Source organism: Schistocerca serialis, chromosome 4 (genome assembly GCF_023864345.2).
Source record: "Schistocerca serialis cubense isolate TAMUIC-IGC-003099 chromosome 4, iqSchSeri2.2, whole genome shotgun sequence".
Taxonomy (NCBI): domain Eukaryota; kingdom Metazoa; phylum Arthropoda; class Insecta; order Orthoptera; family Acrididae; genus Schistocerca; species Schistocerca serialis.
This window is the reverse complement of record NC_064641.1, coordinates 398,893,035-398,909,374: the sequence shown is the minus strand read 5'-3', so window position 1 is coordinate 398,909,374 and position 16,340 is coordinate 398,893,035. Positions and strand designations below refer to the sequence as shown.

The window sequence follows — 16,340 nt, the reverse complement described above, 5'->3', positions numbered from 1 at the left end:
CCCTCCTCGTAGTGGCCTACAGAGGAGCTTTTTTCACCTGCCTGATCTGTCATCAGGTTTAACAGTGGAATTAGTTTTTCACATTTTCAGTATTGATTCATTTTTCTTTTAACTTTATCAAAAGTTGTTTGGTATTTGGCCATACTACTCAGCTTTTCAGTAAATTCCTGAGCTTGATTTTGTGCAACTTAAATTTCTACAGAATTGTTAAATTGACTTCTGCACATTTTCATGACGGCTGAAGCCTGCTTCAGAATGTAACATACTAAATTATATGAAATTGATAAATATTACGAGTAACTATTGTAGGTAACGCAAGGTGTCATTAACAGGGATGAGAAAGGACAGAAGGTGTTAATGGTAAAGAATAACCGTAGCTGCATAAGCTGTTATTTATTGATGGTTATAAATTTCCTGACAGGGAAAGAAAACAGACTGAAATTTCGCCTACCCTCAAAATTTTCACTCGTGTCCGGCAGATGTAATGTTTGACAATTCAGTGTCGGTTGTCATTGTCACACCTGATGAACATCATGTGCGTATATGAAGTGATACAAAAGTAATTGTTACTTGAAGTGCTACATTCTTTTTTATGAATAACAAGGACTGCTGCCTTATTGTTGTTGTTGATGTTGTGGTCTTCAGTCCAGAGACTGTGCAAGCTCCTTCATCTCCGAGCAACTACTGCAACCTACATCCTGAATCTGCTTAGAGTATCCGATCTCGGTTTCCCTCTACAATTTTTACCCTCCACGCTTCGTTCCATTACTAAATAGGCGATTACTTGGTGATTCTGAACGAATCCTGCCAACCGATCACTTCTTCTAGGCAAGTTGTGCCACAAATTCCTCTTCTCCCCAATTCTATCCAGTACCTCTTCATATGTTACGTCATCTACCCACGCAATTTTCAGCATTCTTCTGTACCACCTCATTTCGAAAGTTTCTATTGTCTGCTCGTCTACATTATTTATCATCCATGTTTCACTCCCATACATGGCTACACTCCATACATATACTTTCAGACAAGAGTTCCTGGCATTTAAATCTATAATCGACGTTAGCAAATTATACACACGGAATATGTGGATATGATTGAAACGTTGAAACGAACCATTATGCATTTACACTCTTCATATCGAGAATGGCATAATTGGTCAAGTGGCGATTGTGAATAAAATCATTTAATAAAATTTCAGGGGGTGGGAATATTATTACTTATAAATTCATTCTACGAAAAAAGGATGCATCACGAAGGAAATATTCTAATGGGAAAGAAATCGGTAGAAATGATGTACATGTACAGACAAGCAAACGTTAACAATTTCAGAACATTTGGGTGATTAATTCAAGAGAAAGAGCTCCACAAATTTAGCAAGTCAACAACGTGGTGGTCGATCTCAGTTTCTTATGCAAGAAGTCATTCGGCTTGGCATTGTAAATAAAGCTGCTGGATGTCCTCTTGAATGGTAGTGCGTCAAATTCTGTGCAATTTGCGCGTCAGATCGTCAAAGTCCCGAGAAAGTTGGAGGGCCCTACCGATAATGCTCCAAAGTTTCTGAGTCGGGTAGTGATCCCGAGTTTTGCTGGACAAAGTAGGATTTGACAAGCAGGAAGACAAGCAGTACAAGCTCTCGCCGTGTGCGAGCGGCCATTATCTGGCCGAAATAAAAGTTTTGGATGACTTTCCAGAAGGGAAACAAAACGAGAAGTTGAATGTCGTCATTGTTGCGCGGAAAATAACCGAAGGGGTCCTGTTACCAAAAGAAACGGTACCCCAGAACATCACTCCAGGTTTTCGGGCCAATACGGCGGGCGACAGTAAGGCTGGTGTCCGACCGCTGTCTGGGGCGACGTCTTCACTTGTCATTGGGCCTCAGTTACAAACGGTACTCATCACTGATGACAGTTTTACTCCAGTCAGTGATATTCCAGGCTGAAGAGCTACATGAAGTCACCCCAGACAGTGATGGGATACCAACCTGTTTGTCGCCTGCCACGCGGCCTGGCATTCAGGAGTGATGGTCTGGGGTAACATTTGTTTTCATAGAAAGTCCCCTATGGTTGTCGTATGTGGCACCCTTAAAGTCCCGTGGTACGACGCCCCTATTCTACGCCCCGTTCTGTTGCCCTTCATGGCGAGCCGTCCTGGGCTTACTATTTCGGTAAGATAATTCCCACCCGCACACGGCAAGAGTTTCTACCGTTGTCTTCATGCATGCCAGAAAGGTCACCGGATCCTCTCGCGTCCGTCGGCCGTCGTAATTTAATATATTATTTATTGGTAACGTTGATTATTGCCGACTTCATTTTAATTTTGATTTATAATTAAACGCTTTTGTGAAGTTCTCTTTTTTTAACAATATTGATCTTCAGTGGAATTAGACTCGCTGAATCTTGAAACGTGAGTATAAAGGTTGAACAATGGAATAAACTTTTCATATTAATTTCCTCGGCTAGTTAGTTCACTTTAAAGCAAAAAATCTTTAGTTATTAATTACAATTGCGGCCAACAGACGCGCTAGGGTATTTCTTCTTACCTCCGTTAACCATAGCATTGTAGTCGGAGTCCTGGCTCTGGCTCTCGGCTGTGGCACTGAAAATAAGAATCTTAAAGCTACGTGTTTTCTGCAACGTCGGGCGGGTGTGGAGAAAAACGTATATTATGTTAATAGCCTGCGAGTTTTTCGCTTCCACTAATTTTTTATAAGTTAATATCGCCACGTGATGGCGTCGTTGGCTGCATCGGCCGCTGAGATTGTTGAACTGTAAATTACTCGAATGAAGGTTAATTCAAAGGAAGGCAGACATGAAATCGGGATCACCTCTTACAAATTAAAAGTGAGCAATGATATTAAATCCATATATCATCTGCTTAATTAGTACAAATATGCTTACATTGGCCAGCACTCTGCACGCAACCAAGACAAGAGAAAAAGTGAAGACGACTAAAAGATTAACAAAAGAGCGTATCTTGTCGTCTCTTAAGATCATTTTGTTATATTTCTTTACCCTCCAAACTTACACAGATACGTTAAGGGGAGGAATTTCACAAACTGGGCAAGTCAGTAACACGGCGGTCACCATCTTGCCCAGTTTGTGAAATTCCTCCTCTTAAATTGTTCTTAAAATGTAGTCATTGCTTGTCTGTACGTGAATATAGCGTCTACCGATTCCCGTCCCATTCGGACAGTTCCTTCTTGGTACGTTCAAAAATGGTTCTAAGCACTATGGGACATAACATCTAAGGTCATCAGTCCCCTAGACTTAGAAACTGCTTAAACCTAACTAACCTAAGGACATCACAAACATCCATGCCCGAGGCAGGATTCGAACCTGTGACCGTAGCAGCCGCGTGGATCCGGACTGAAGGGCCTAGAACCGCTCAGCTACCGCGGCCAGTTCTTGGTACGTGGTGGAACCTCTTTTACCTTAGAGTGTACTGAATGGTAGTGGACAGAAGTACACCGAGGCTAATCGAATTTAAACGTTTTAAGGCATGCATGCAAACGTGTGATCACTTGACGGTAGGTTACTGGATGATGGGGTGGCCTCCCGTTCAGTGTGAAATAGTAAGCGAAAGTTTGGCAATATATGTGTGTGCAGGTACATCATCACGACGCTGTGCGGCGAGGAGCGGTGCTACTGCCCGCCCGTGGTGGTGGCGGCCGTCTTCTGGGTCGGCTACTTCAACTCGGCGCTGAACCCGCTCATCTACGCCTACTTCAACCGCGACTTCCGCGCCGCCTTCAAGCTGACGCTGCAGGCGTGCTGCGTGTGGCTGCTGCTGGGCCACGGCCACCTCGCCTGTCTGCGCTCGCGGGGGCGGACCAGGGGGCGGCGCGCCAACGCCGCCCCCGGCAACGGCGCCGCCGCCGGCGACAGCAACGGCTCCTCCGACGGCCTGCCCAACCACCAGCAGCTGCGCGGCGCCGCCACCACCGAAGTCAGCATCAACAACGTCCAGTCGGAGGACGTCATCTGAGGCGACACCGGCGGGGACGCAAGTCGTCCCACTGCCACGGAACCCACAAGTCGTCCGGAGTGGCTATAACAAAAATACTCAGGCTGTATACTCAAACAGTTAAACTACCGGTTATGTGACTGATTCGCCCACTTTCAGAAAGAGAACCTCGTAAACAGAACTGTCCGTGTGACATTCTCGTCAGTCACCAACTCAATACAACTTGCAAATATTCATTGCATACAAACGACCGTAGAGGTTTGTTCATAATACAAATTACCGCAATAGTCGTGCAAAAGTTTTATTATTAAAGTTATACGCTATTATTGAAGTTATACGCAACCCGGTTACTGAGTCTCAGCTCCATCTTCAGGTGCAGCTGTAAATTAAAAATGAAACCATAAGACAGAGCAGTCAAACCCATGACGGGCTAACAGTAATAAAAAAACAAAGATGGTCACAAATATATAAGCTACGATGACAAACGTAAAATCAGTACAATGTGTACATGTCCAAGTTACGTCAAACGGCCACACATCTAACATACATGGTTCATCAGATGGAGTAAGGAAAAGTGAACACGATGAAACAAGATTTCAAATGTGTCCGAAGGAAGTCAGTCATATGCTGCAAGCGCCGGCGACGGCACAGAGCCTGTATAAACGCAAATAGAGCCGAATCTGATTCTATATGAAACGCCAGGAGCATCAGACAAGGGCTAAAACTAAGTCATTAATAGCTACACTTCCGAAAGGCTAACCGATGATAAGTTTGGTCTACCACAATTGTAACTATTTATTAACTTCTCAGGTATACAGTTCCATTTTTAATTTGTTATTCTACCTGCAGATGGCGCAGAGACCCCGAATCTGGACTGTGCATAACTTGAGTAATAAACATTTTGTACAACTGTAGCATTTGTTTCAATTATGAACAATATCCATAACCGTTGTAGATGTCCCACTAACATAAATTTATATTTCTAGAGCTTTGGCTTCAATTTTGTACCACTCCATGAGTCTCAAATAACTTCAGCAGCCACACGCATGACAGTAATTGCATGCAGATCAAACTGTAGAACTTTGGAGCTCAGATTCAGTTAATGAACTTCAACTAATGTCAATGGTTCAATCCGAGGAAAGAAGTGGACCAAATTAGATGAAACCGTTGATATTTTGGCTTTATCTGCCCTCAGCCTAGTATCTATGGTTTCATGAGACTCATTCCTAAACTAATGCCTCCAATTTATTTTCATGATAAATGCAACAAGTACAGGAAGCACAAGAGCAGCAAGATTTCAGCTAGGTATTGACATTTTGACATAGTTACGAGTGCCAGTATACACTTTTTCCAATAACGAACCAAAGCCGCAATATCGCGTTCGTAAAAACCTGAACCAATGAGGCTAGCCACTGTCTTGGCGGGCGACAGTGGATGTCGTTGGACAATCTACACAAACTTGTGACGAATCCGTGCACGCAAAGCCGTTGTTTGGATGGCGGTATCTTGTTGCAAGCTAAAACTGGTCCCCATTCCTGGCTCGACTCTGGAATTTCGGGTTTTCTACGCGGTCAATATCAACTTGTGGCAGCCTTGTGATGTAGTCTCCAAGATTCCTAAGAGAAGCACATTCTGCCGACCGCTAACGGCTTGGAATTTCAGTTTTACTGCAGACAGCTGTGTTCCGAACGTTTCTTCTGTTGAAGGATTCTCATGTCGTCAGTCCATGGATTGTGTTTTGTGTTTCGGCCAGTAGTCGTGCTACCACGTCTCATTTTCCGCCCTTATGATGTAAGAAAATTGTTATCTTCATCCCTGTTTTGTCCCGAAGATTCTGACAAATTTGCATGCAGTGACCTTTCTTTGTCCTGTGAAAACATGTGCAAGATCCATCTAGCATACACACTGTGTTAATTAAGATTACGTAACATCTTCTCGAAGGCATAGCAGCCGATATTCAGCTGTACACACAATTCCTTCTTCGTAATCCAGCGATCATCGCGGATGAGTTTATCGAAAATCTGTTCATGATGACGAATGGCTGCTGACCAGAATCAATCGGGGTCTAGCTTGTGCATTTGATTTTCACTTCTGAAACGCAGTATCCACCGCCTCAGATTATCAACATTTACTATATTGTCCCCACATTACTCAAATAAGCGTCGATGTATTGCACTTGGCACAGTTTGTACAGCACATTACAAGTTCAGTGACACATAAATGTTTGAATATTTCGTCCATAAAGGCCTACATCATGAGACGCTGGACTATTGATAACATAAATAAAACAGTTTACTGCGTCGATCACTTATTTATTTTTCCACTACGCTTTTCAACAGGTCACACCATGACGTTCGGATGCAGTTACATTGCTGACGTTACAGCACTGGTACCTTTCTATAGCAGCAGACCAAGGGCAAGGCATGTTATGCTGCGTCTTTTGAATGCAAGTAGAGTTGAAAATATACTGCATACTCGTACTCGTGGCATGTTTTCTTCACTGTACATTTGTTTATACTGTCACTGCAAACATGTTTTGTTATAACATCTTTGAGTGACAGTGAAAATAAATGTACAGTCAAGAACAGTTGCCCATGCTGTTTAGCGCCCGAAAACCTCAAACTACACACAAGAACAGTTGCTGTATGTTGCAGTATGCAGTATTTTTTCAACGCTACTTCCGTTCAAACTACCAAAAGTAGCCCGACTTGCATTTGGTCTGCTGCAATGAGAAAGCGTCTGTGCTCTTCACAAACGCCAACAGTGTAACTACATAATACTCCTCTTGGAGATGAGGGTGTAAACCATCGAAACGCCTCGAGGAAAAATAAATAAGTGACTGACGCCCGTATACAGTTTTGTATACATATATGTTCTTATACCTCACTAGGTACCATTGTGGAGTGCCCCCTTGCTGCTGTTACCTCTCGCAGGACGTCGGAAGAACTATATATTAGCAAGAAAATTCAAAATTTCTTTCTACACCAATATAGCTCAGACACTTAGCTAACACAGAAAAAAATCGGAGGCGTTCCTTTCGGAATTGTTCTTGTGACCGTCGTAGGCCACCATGAAATTTGTGGTCCCAGCAGTTACTAACTACATGCAGAATGGAAATAGCATCTTCCGTTTGTCGCACCATAGGAATCATGCAGCAGATGCCACAAATATCAGTGTCTGAAACTCTTAACATATTGGTCTCAGTGGTGGTGCAAGCAGAAATGACGTCAGACAGCTGCAGCTTTGTGGCGTAAGCAATAGGAAGTGTCCTCAAACAACTTCGTGTTCAGCGGAGCTCTGGGTGTTAACACAAAAAGTTATCATCTTGAAATACTGTAATAACATATGAATAACTATTATAATAATTGTACACCATATGACCTGTTGTCAGGATCAGCGAAAGAAATGTTGTGGTTCTAATTTTGTCATTCAAGTCTGAAATTGCGTTTGATGAAGTATGACGAACCTTAACAGATTTACAGTGGCTTTGGTGACTATACATAATCATCTAGTATATACCATTCGCACAACATACGGAGACTTTAACAGAACTCTGCTTCATGTTCATCGCTCACTATTCGTCGCTGAAGGACTCTAATAATGAAAAGCCCTAAAAGGCATTCCGAATGTAATAATGTAATAGTGAATTTTGAGTGTGTACTCCAGCAAGTGTAATGTGGTTTCACAGTTACGCTACAGTATTGTTTCAAAGGAACAAGGTAGTCTTAGTCCTTGAAAAAGCAAGACGTTTTATATGCGTTTTAAAATTTTGTATAAAATTATGCGAACTAAAGAAAACAAGACCTTAGGTCTCACTCAGCTTAAAAGCCCTTCAACGGACTGATGATTATTTTATGGCACATAAAAGGTCATTGTTTCAAGGAAGTCTGTCGTACAAACAAGCATATTTTTCGCAACATATCCACCGCTTTTCTTGCCGTGCATTTAGTCAGGCTAAAAGTACTGACGACCATTAACAGAACGCCCTATCTACAAATTCACACAGCTTAATTTTCCTCCAATTTTAAGAGCGAATCCGGACTTGACCTTTGTGCGAAGTGCAAATTCCATAGAAGGAAAGAGAGATTAGATCTACTCATAAATGTTATGAAGTACTCAAAAGGTACAGGATGATTGTCGAATGTAAATTTATAGTAACGTCTGGCTTTTGTTGTTATTTTTAAATGAATTCACTGCCACTGTACTTGTAACTGTTTCTTTCCCTCTTTGTCCTACTTACAGATACTGGGACAAATTAAATAGGAGGTCTTTGAAAATTCAATCACCAATTCCGGGAGCCCGTTCCATAAATTTTATTGGACGCAAAAAGTTCGAATTACGCAGTGGTAATATGAATTATAAATTTTCATTATAACCTGCTATGTCGAATCTGTTTTGTCTTTGCTCACGCCCTCAAGGAGAATGCATTAGCGCGACATTGGCAATAACAACGTAGGAAAAACTCATTTGGTAACAAAACCTTTACACTGTGGAACTGTTTATGAAGGGGCGACTAAAGAATATTTATTCAGTAGCTACTTTCTCTTTTGTAATCGAAAGTGCTTCCAAGTTTTTACTGCAGCTGTCAACGGAACCAGTCACTTTATACATATCCATTAGGGGCAAAATATTTCCTTAACCTCTGCGATCATCTTCCTCGGCCCAGAAAAACGAAACGCTTTGCAAATCCGTACCTATCTAAGAAATAATACGATAGTAATTATATGCATTTTTCCATAAAGTGGCAGGGCAAAGTTCTGTCAGAAGTTCTTTACTTCAGTGATAAAGGGATACATGGGTCTTTGTGTATTCCATAAAGAACAATAAATGCTAAATGAGCCTGTCACCAATAGAGATATTTAATAGAGGAACATTTTACGCCGAGTGAATCAAAATTGAAAAATATGTACACGAATTTTTAGATTTGATGGAAATGTAAATATAGTATGGTGTATAAATTAAGACGCATGGTAAAGTGGTGTCTAATTATTTCTGAACTTTATTTTTGGATCACGTACAATTAATGCAGTACAATCAATAATAAGTGTGAAAGTTGTTGTAATCAAGCAATCGTCAATTGCTGCGTTAAGCGTAACTAAATGCTAGAACGTAATCCACTGTAATTTAAAACGGGTTTAAAGAGAATGAAATAATAAATGTTCCAAAGATGTTGAGTTTATATGTCTCTATATCTCCTCTGAGTTTATAAAAAGCGTAATTTTCATTAGTGTAAGAGATGTGATTTATTTTTTATCAGAGGATTTACGACTTTTCAAACGTTCCCTGTATTATTGCAGTATATCAATTCATCGTACGAGAAGCTCAAATTTACTTTATAACCGTTATGTGCCACAGAGATTTCGCAAATAGTACTACACAGATACAGAAACACATGTTCCATACCACTTAGAAACAAAGTGCTACGATTCTTAGGTGTAATTTTGGTGTTTGTTTTAACATGGCAAAATCATCTGTCCAAAATGTTTTCCCCACCCTTTCCCACTGCTTCAGTATTAGTGATTAGGTGTTTGATTCTTACGATTCGTATATTGAAGAGCAACGGCCAGTTGACGCTGCTTGTCAGTTGTAACCAAAGTCCAAATTCTAAGTGTAAAAGGAGTTCCTGAAACTAACTGTTCTTTCTCCCGATACTCTGTGCAATAGAAAATTTCATATTCTTCTACTAATGTTCTTCGTATACGTGTAAAGGTGTGTATTTTTTTCTGTAATGTTAATAACTTCAGCGGTGTTAGAGCCATACAAAACCTTAAGAACTATTCTTGTACCTAAACGGTGTGTTCCCTTCTTTCATCTCATGTTTAGTACAGCCTTGTATTTTAATTCTCGTTTCATACATGCCCATAATTATGTAAAGTATGACAGTTTCACCGTCACTACTCAGAAACACAATTGCTGTAAGTTTTGTGTACTGTCTGTAATCTGGCCTAAGTTCTGTTTTATGTCATTTAGATGTTAGAAACCAGAAAAAATCACTGTTTCTTCCCAGTAAATGTTTTATTGAACAATAAAATATATAAATGACGACTAGCATTTTATTAAAAAAACACACATCCCTGATATTCCATGTATATTCCTTGACTCAATAGTTATAATTTCAGAGCACCAATCAACGAAATGATGGCAAAACATGTTAATAGCACACATTTTTGAGTTAAGTGATCAAATACGCAGAGAATGCGACTATATATAGCCTATACCATTACTTAAACTACATCGCAAGTAGTTGCATTAATTGTACATGACACCTTCTTTTTTTTTCCTTTCTATACGTGAAAATATTTCAAGTCAGCCATAATTATCTACATTACTCCCAAACATACTTAGACACGTTTGAGACTTTTTATAAGTTCACAACACGACTACTAGGGCGTGCTACATTACGACGATGTTATTGCATCTCTCAACTCTATTAATTTAAAAACACATATTCCAATGTCTGATGATTTAAGAAAGCGGATAATGGCACATTCGATTACCAGTTGTTACTGTTGGCAGATCACGAATTTTACGGTTTATTCCCGAAATCATTACTCATAGCGAACACTTATAAATACGCACAGGCTAGCGTTATTCCACACACCACCATACGACATCGATCTTTTCACTCAGAAACTATCAAGTAAACAAATGCAGCATGGATAATCACATTCAAGCGAATTAACCATTTCATTCGAATAGTGTCTGAACCCTATCTCTGGGCACGTAACCTAAGACTGTATTCCGCTAGACTGATAAGCTAAGTGCTCGTGGCTTAACCATAACTATCAGGATTTATTCAAAACGCTGTTAGAGGGCAGCAAATACTTAGTAATTCTACTTCGGCAAAACCAGAAGTAGCTGTAAAATAACATTGCGAAGAATCAGGTCGATCATATGTTCATATAATGAGAAATATTTCGACATCTGAGGATAAAGGATCCACACCTATCCCCATACCTCAAAAAATAAATTTCGACTGGAAATGTATGGCGACATAAAGTTTCAGTGTGATGTTGATCACTTATGAAGAGCCTCAGTAGACAGAAAAGACAGAACAGAACTTTAATACGTACTGTTAAATTGACAAGCTTCTAAAATATTCACGATGAGTAGTTAAACCACATAAAATTATGTCCTTACAGGTAAAGCGTCCGTGATATTGATAGCAAATTCTTTACATTATAACCATGAAAATATTGGTAGAGAAAGATAAAAAATAAAACTGTTAGCCTTAAGCGCCTGTGACAAACAACAACATATCACTTAATTAACAGGCACGAATTAATGCAGCATTTCTATGTTTAAACGTCCATAAAAACGTATTATTTCATCTGTAATGCAGATGAGTGGATACCACTTTGCTTAGTCCATAATTAGAATATCATCAGAGTAAACGAAAGTTAAATTGTTGAGTGGGAACTAAGGAAAATAATCTCAACATATTTAAAATGGATGCACAAAATAAATAAACTAAAAGTTTACTAGAAGTAATAGGTAATAAACTGAGAGATAGAAAAAGAAAATACAAGGAGGCTATATTAGCGTTGTGGCATGCATTCTACAGATTCAATTACATGAATAAAGATATACCTCAAAATCCGATATGTTCAAATATGTACCTGTTGTGCAGCAAAGAATTTGGCAGAGCAGTTGAACGGAATGGACAGTGTCTTGATAGGAGGATATAAGATGAACATCAACAAAAGCAAAACGGGGATAATGGCATGTAGTCGAATTAAGTCGGGTGATGCTGAGGGATTTAGATTAGGAAATGAGACACTTGAAGTAGTAAAGTAGTTTTGCTATTTGGGGAGCAAAATAACTGATGATGGTCGAAGTAGAGAAGATATAAAATGTAGACTGGCAAAGGCAAGGAAAGCGTTTTTGAAGAAGAGAAATTTGTTAAAATCAAGTGTAGATTTAAGTGTCAGGAAGTCGTTTTCTGAAAGTATTTTTATGGAGTGTGGCCATGTATGGAAGTGAAACATGGACGATAAATAGTTTGGACAAGAAGAGAATAGAAGCTTTCGAAATGTGGTGCTACAGAAGAATGCTGAAGATTAGATGGGTAGATCACATAACTAATGATGAAGTACTGAATAGCGGTTACAGGCGCTGCAGTCTGGAACCGCAAGACCGCTACGGTCGCAGGTTCGAACCCTGCGTCGGGCATGGATGTTTGTGATGTCCTTAGGTTAGTTAGGTTTAACTAGTTCTAAGTTCTAGGGGACTAATGACCTCAGCAGTTGAGTCCCATAGTGCTCAGAGCCATTTTTTTTGAAGTACTGAATAGAATTGGGGAGATGAGGAGTATATGGCACAACTTGACAAAAAGAAGGGACCGGTTAGTAGGACATGGTCTGAGGCATCAAGGGATCACAAATTTAGCATTGGAGGGCAGCGTGGAGGGTAAAAATCGTAGAAGGAGACCAAGAGATGAATACAGTAAGCAGATTCAGAAGTATTTTGGTTGCAGTAAGTACTGGGAGATGAAGAAGCTTGCACAAGATAGGGTAGCATGGAGAGCTGCATCAAACCAGTCTCAGGACTGAAGACCACAACAACAACAACAACGTGTTGCGGATTTTTATCACACTTTTTCCTTGTAGTCGTGGGTACTCTGTAATTTTTTATAGTAGCCTAACAAAAAATATAAACGCGTCACATGAAACTGAAGTGTCGCATCGTCACCCAGACCCATTATGACTGTGTTGATAAACAAACGGGCACCATGCTACCTTCTGACGATGCCGCAGCCAGCTATGCAGAGCTGTCACGTAAGTAGCTGTTGCGTGCAGCATGGATCAGTGCACCTATCTGTGGAAGGTTCGCTAATTGTTGAACATGTGTGTTGTGACATCATAGATCTCCCCTTACCCTCCTTCTTGCTCGATCCGATGTAGCGGTCACATCTCGTCGCAGATTGGTACCTCGTGAACACGGAGAGGGAACAGCGATCAGTATCATCTCAAAACAAAACTCACACTGGGGCGTCATAAGGTTAACAATCAAACGCAAGTCTTGACGTAACGTGAGATACAGTATAGTTCGGCCAACCACCTACTGCCATTTTGCACACACTAAATAAATCTGTCCTCTAATCAGCCATTACTGATAATTCACTAACAACTAACAGGGGAAATCCTCAACCAGTTTCTTATATTACACCCCAAGACAAGCATAACATGACGATATCGTTTCTACAATATTATTCATTTACATATTTATTCTCTTTCACGTATCGAGAGTACAATTTAATATTCTCCAAAGCATGAAGTACAATATAATTTTCGCTATTCAATTTCTCTAACTCAACGGAATTTGGACACACTGTCCTCCAAGTTCTAAATGGTCCCGGGTAATAATGCAAAAATTTCTTATTTTCGACCTTTGCCAATGAAGATTTGAAACGTGATCGTATTACAACGGATTTCACCAAAACGGTCATATCTATCTTTCCTAGTCATTGCTGTCTTGTCCATCTGGTTAAAGGTCATTTGGTTTCCTTCTTTGGCGGTTAATTCAGTTTGTGAAGGAAAATTAATCATCTCATAGAAAATACTGTCAAGTTCTTTTCCATGTAAAACTGTGCAAGCCGGCAGGCCAGTAGTATCATGCACCAAATTATTCATCACATCTCCAAAGTCAGCTACCTTATTAGTCGAGTTCTTGTATTTCTTTCTGCAGTATGCTCAGAACAATCGTTCCAGTTCGTGTATTGTAAATTTAGCAGGTTTTGACACAATTCTGTACAATGATGAATATCTACATCTACATCGATATTCTGCAAGCCACCACACAGCACGTGGCAGACGGTAGCCCCGTACCACTACTCGTCATTTCCTTTCCTCTTACACTCGTAAACAGAACAGGGAAAACGACTATCTACATGCCTCCGAATAAGCCCTTATTTTTCGTACCTTGTATTCGTGGTCCTTACGTGCAATGTTTGATGCAGACAGTAGAATAGGTCTGCATTCAGCTTCGCGTTCTCTAAATTTTCTCAATACTATGCCTCGAAAAGAACATCTCCTTCCCTCGAGAGATTCGAGTTCGAGTTCCCGAAGCATCTCCAAAACACATGCTTGTTATTCGAACGCTCTCGTAACAGATCTAGCAACCCTCCTCTGAATTGCTTCGATGTCTTTCCTTATCCAACCTCTTACGGATCCTAAACACTCTCACGAACAGGTCGCATTAACGTCCTATACATGTTCCCTTTTACAGGTGAACCACACTTTCCTAGAATTCTCCCAGTCAGCCGAAGTCCACTACAGGGTTATTACAAATGATTGAAGCGATTTCACAGCTCTACAAGAACTTTATTATTTGAGATATTTTCACAATGCTTTGCACACACATACAAAAACTCAAAAAGTTTTTTTAGGCATTCACAAATGTTCGATATGTGCCCCTTTAGTGATTCGGCAGACATCAAGCCGATAATCAAGTTCCTCCCACACTCGGCGCAGCATGTCCCCATCAATGAGTTCGAAAGCATCATTGATGCGAGCTCGCAGTTCTGGCACGTTTATTGGTAGAGGAGGTTTAAACACTGAATCTTTCACATAACCCCACAGAAAGAAATCGCATGTGGTTAAGTCGGGAGAGCGTGGAGGCCATGACATGAATTGCTGATCATGATCTCCACCACGACCGATCCATCGGTTTTCCAATCTCCTGTTTAAGAAATGCCGAACATCATGATGGAAGTGCGGTGGAGCACCATCCTGTTGAAAGATGAAGTCGACGCTGTCGGTCTCCAGTTGTGGCATGAGCCAATTTTCCAGCATGTCCAGATACACGTGTCCTGTAACGTTTTTTTCGCAGAAGAAAAAGGGGCCGTAAACTTTAAACCGTGAGATTGCACAAAACACGTTAACTTTTGGTGAATTGCGAATTTGCTGCACGAATGCGTGAGGATTCTCTACCGCCCAGATTCGCACATTGTGTCTGTTCACTTCACCATTAAGAAAAAATGTTGCTTCACCACTGAAAACAAGTTTCGCACTGAACGCATCCTCTTCCATGAGCTGTTGCAACCGCGCCGAAAATTCAAAGCGTTTGACTTTGTCATCGGGTGTCAGGGCTTGTAGCAATTGTAAACGGTAAGGCTTCTGTTTTAGCCTTTTCCGTAAGATTTTCCAAACCGTCGGCTGTGGTAGGTTTAGCTCCCTGCTTGCTTTATTCGTCGACTTCCGCGGGCTACGCGTGAAACTTGCCCACACGCGTTCAACCGTTTCTTCGCTCACTGCAGGCCGACCCGTTGATTTCCCATTACAGAGGCATCCAGAAGCTTTAAACTGCGCATACAATCGCCGAATGGAGTTAGCAGTTGGTGGATCTTTGTTGAACTTCGTCCTGAAGTGTCGTTGCACTGTTATGACTGACTGATGTGAGTGCATTTCAAGCACGACATACGCTTTCTCGGCTCCTGTCGCCATTTTGTCTTACTGCGCTCTCGAGCGCTCTGGCGGCAGAAACTTGAAGTGCGGCTGCAGCCAAACAAAACTTCATGAGTTTTTCTACGTATCTGTAGTGTGTCGTGACCATATGTCAATGAATGGAGCTACAGTGAATTTATGAAATCGCTTCAATCATTTGTAATAGCCCTGTATTTGCCCTTCCTACCACAATTCACACAGGCTAGTTCCATTTCATATCGCGTTGCAATGTTATAACCAGATATTTAAACGACATAACTGAGTCAAGCAGGGCACTAATAACGATGTGTCCGAGTATTTACGGATTTTTTTCTGCTCGTTAGCATTAATTTGCATTTTGCTACATGTAGCTGAAGTTCATCACGCCAACTATAAACTTTGTCTAAGCCGTATCCTCCTCCAGTCACTAAGTCATCTTGTACCCTCCTATAGTCACTCAAATTCGACAGCTTATCGTACACTACACCATCATCAGAAAACAACTGCAGATTGCTGCCCACGCTATCCGTCAAATGATGTATGTATATAGAGTATGAAAGCAGTCCTATCACGCTTCCCTGGGGAACTCCTGAGATGTATCCACTGCCGTAAGACCGTTGCTATTGTGTCAAAAGCATTCCGAAAATCTAGAAATATGGAATCTGCCTGCTGCCATTCATCCATAGTTCGCAGTATATCTTGTGAGAAAAGAACAAGCTGAATTTGACACAAACGATTATTTTTAAAACCGTGATGATTCGTGGGCATAAGCTTCTCGGCCTGAAGAAAATTTATTGTATTCAAGTTGAGGATAGGTCCCAGGATTCTGCAGCAGACTGATGCCAGGGATACTGGTCTGTAATTTTGGGGATTCGTTGGTTTGCCCTCCTTATACAGGGGCCCAAAACACTTCTTTCCACTCGCTTGCGCCTGTACACTGAGTGAGACAATCAC

General features: G+C 40.9%; 1 protein-coding gene across 1 annotated transcript in view; it reads left to right on the top strand.

Moving 5' to 3' along the window:
• LOC126474483 (octopamine receptor beta-1R-like) overlaps positions 1–3,984 on the top strand; it is an 82,859-nt gene extending 78,875 nt beyond the window's left edge. The window contains exons 3-4 of the mRNA XM_050101955.1: positions 3,606–3,839; positions 3,885–3,984. Of these exons, the coding sequence (XP_049957912.1) occupies positions 3,606–3,839; positions 3,885–3,984 (334 nt within the window). The remainder of the gene's footprint in view (positions 1–3,605; positions 3,840–3,884) is intronic.
• Positions 3,985–16,340: the final 12,356 nt, after the last annotated feature.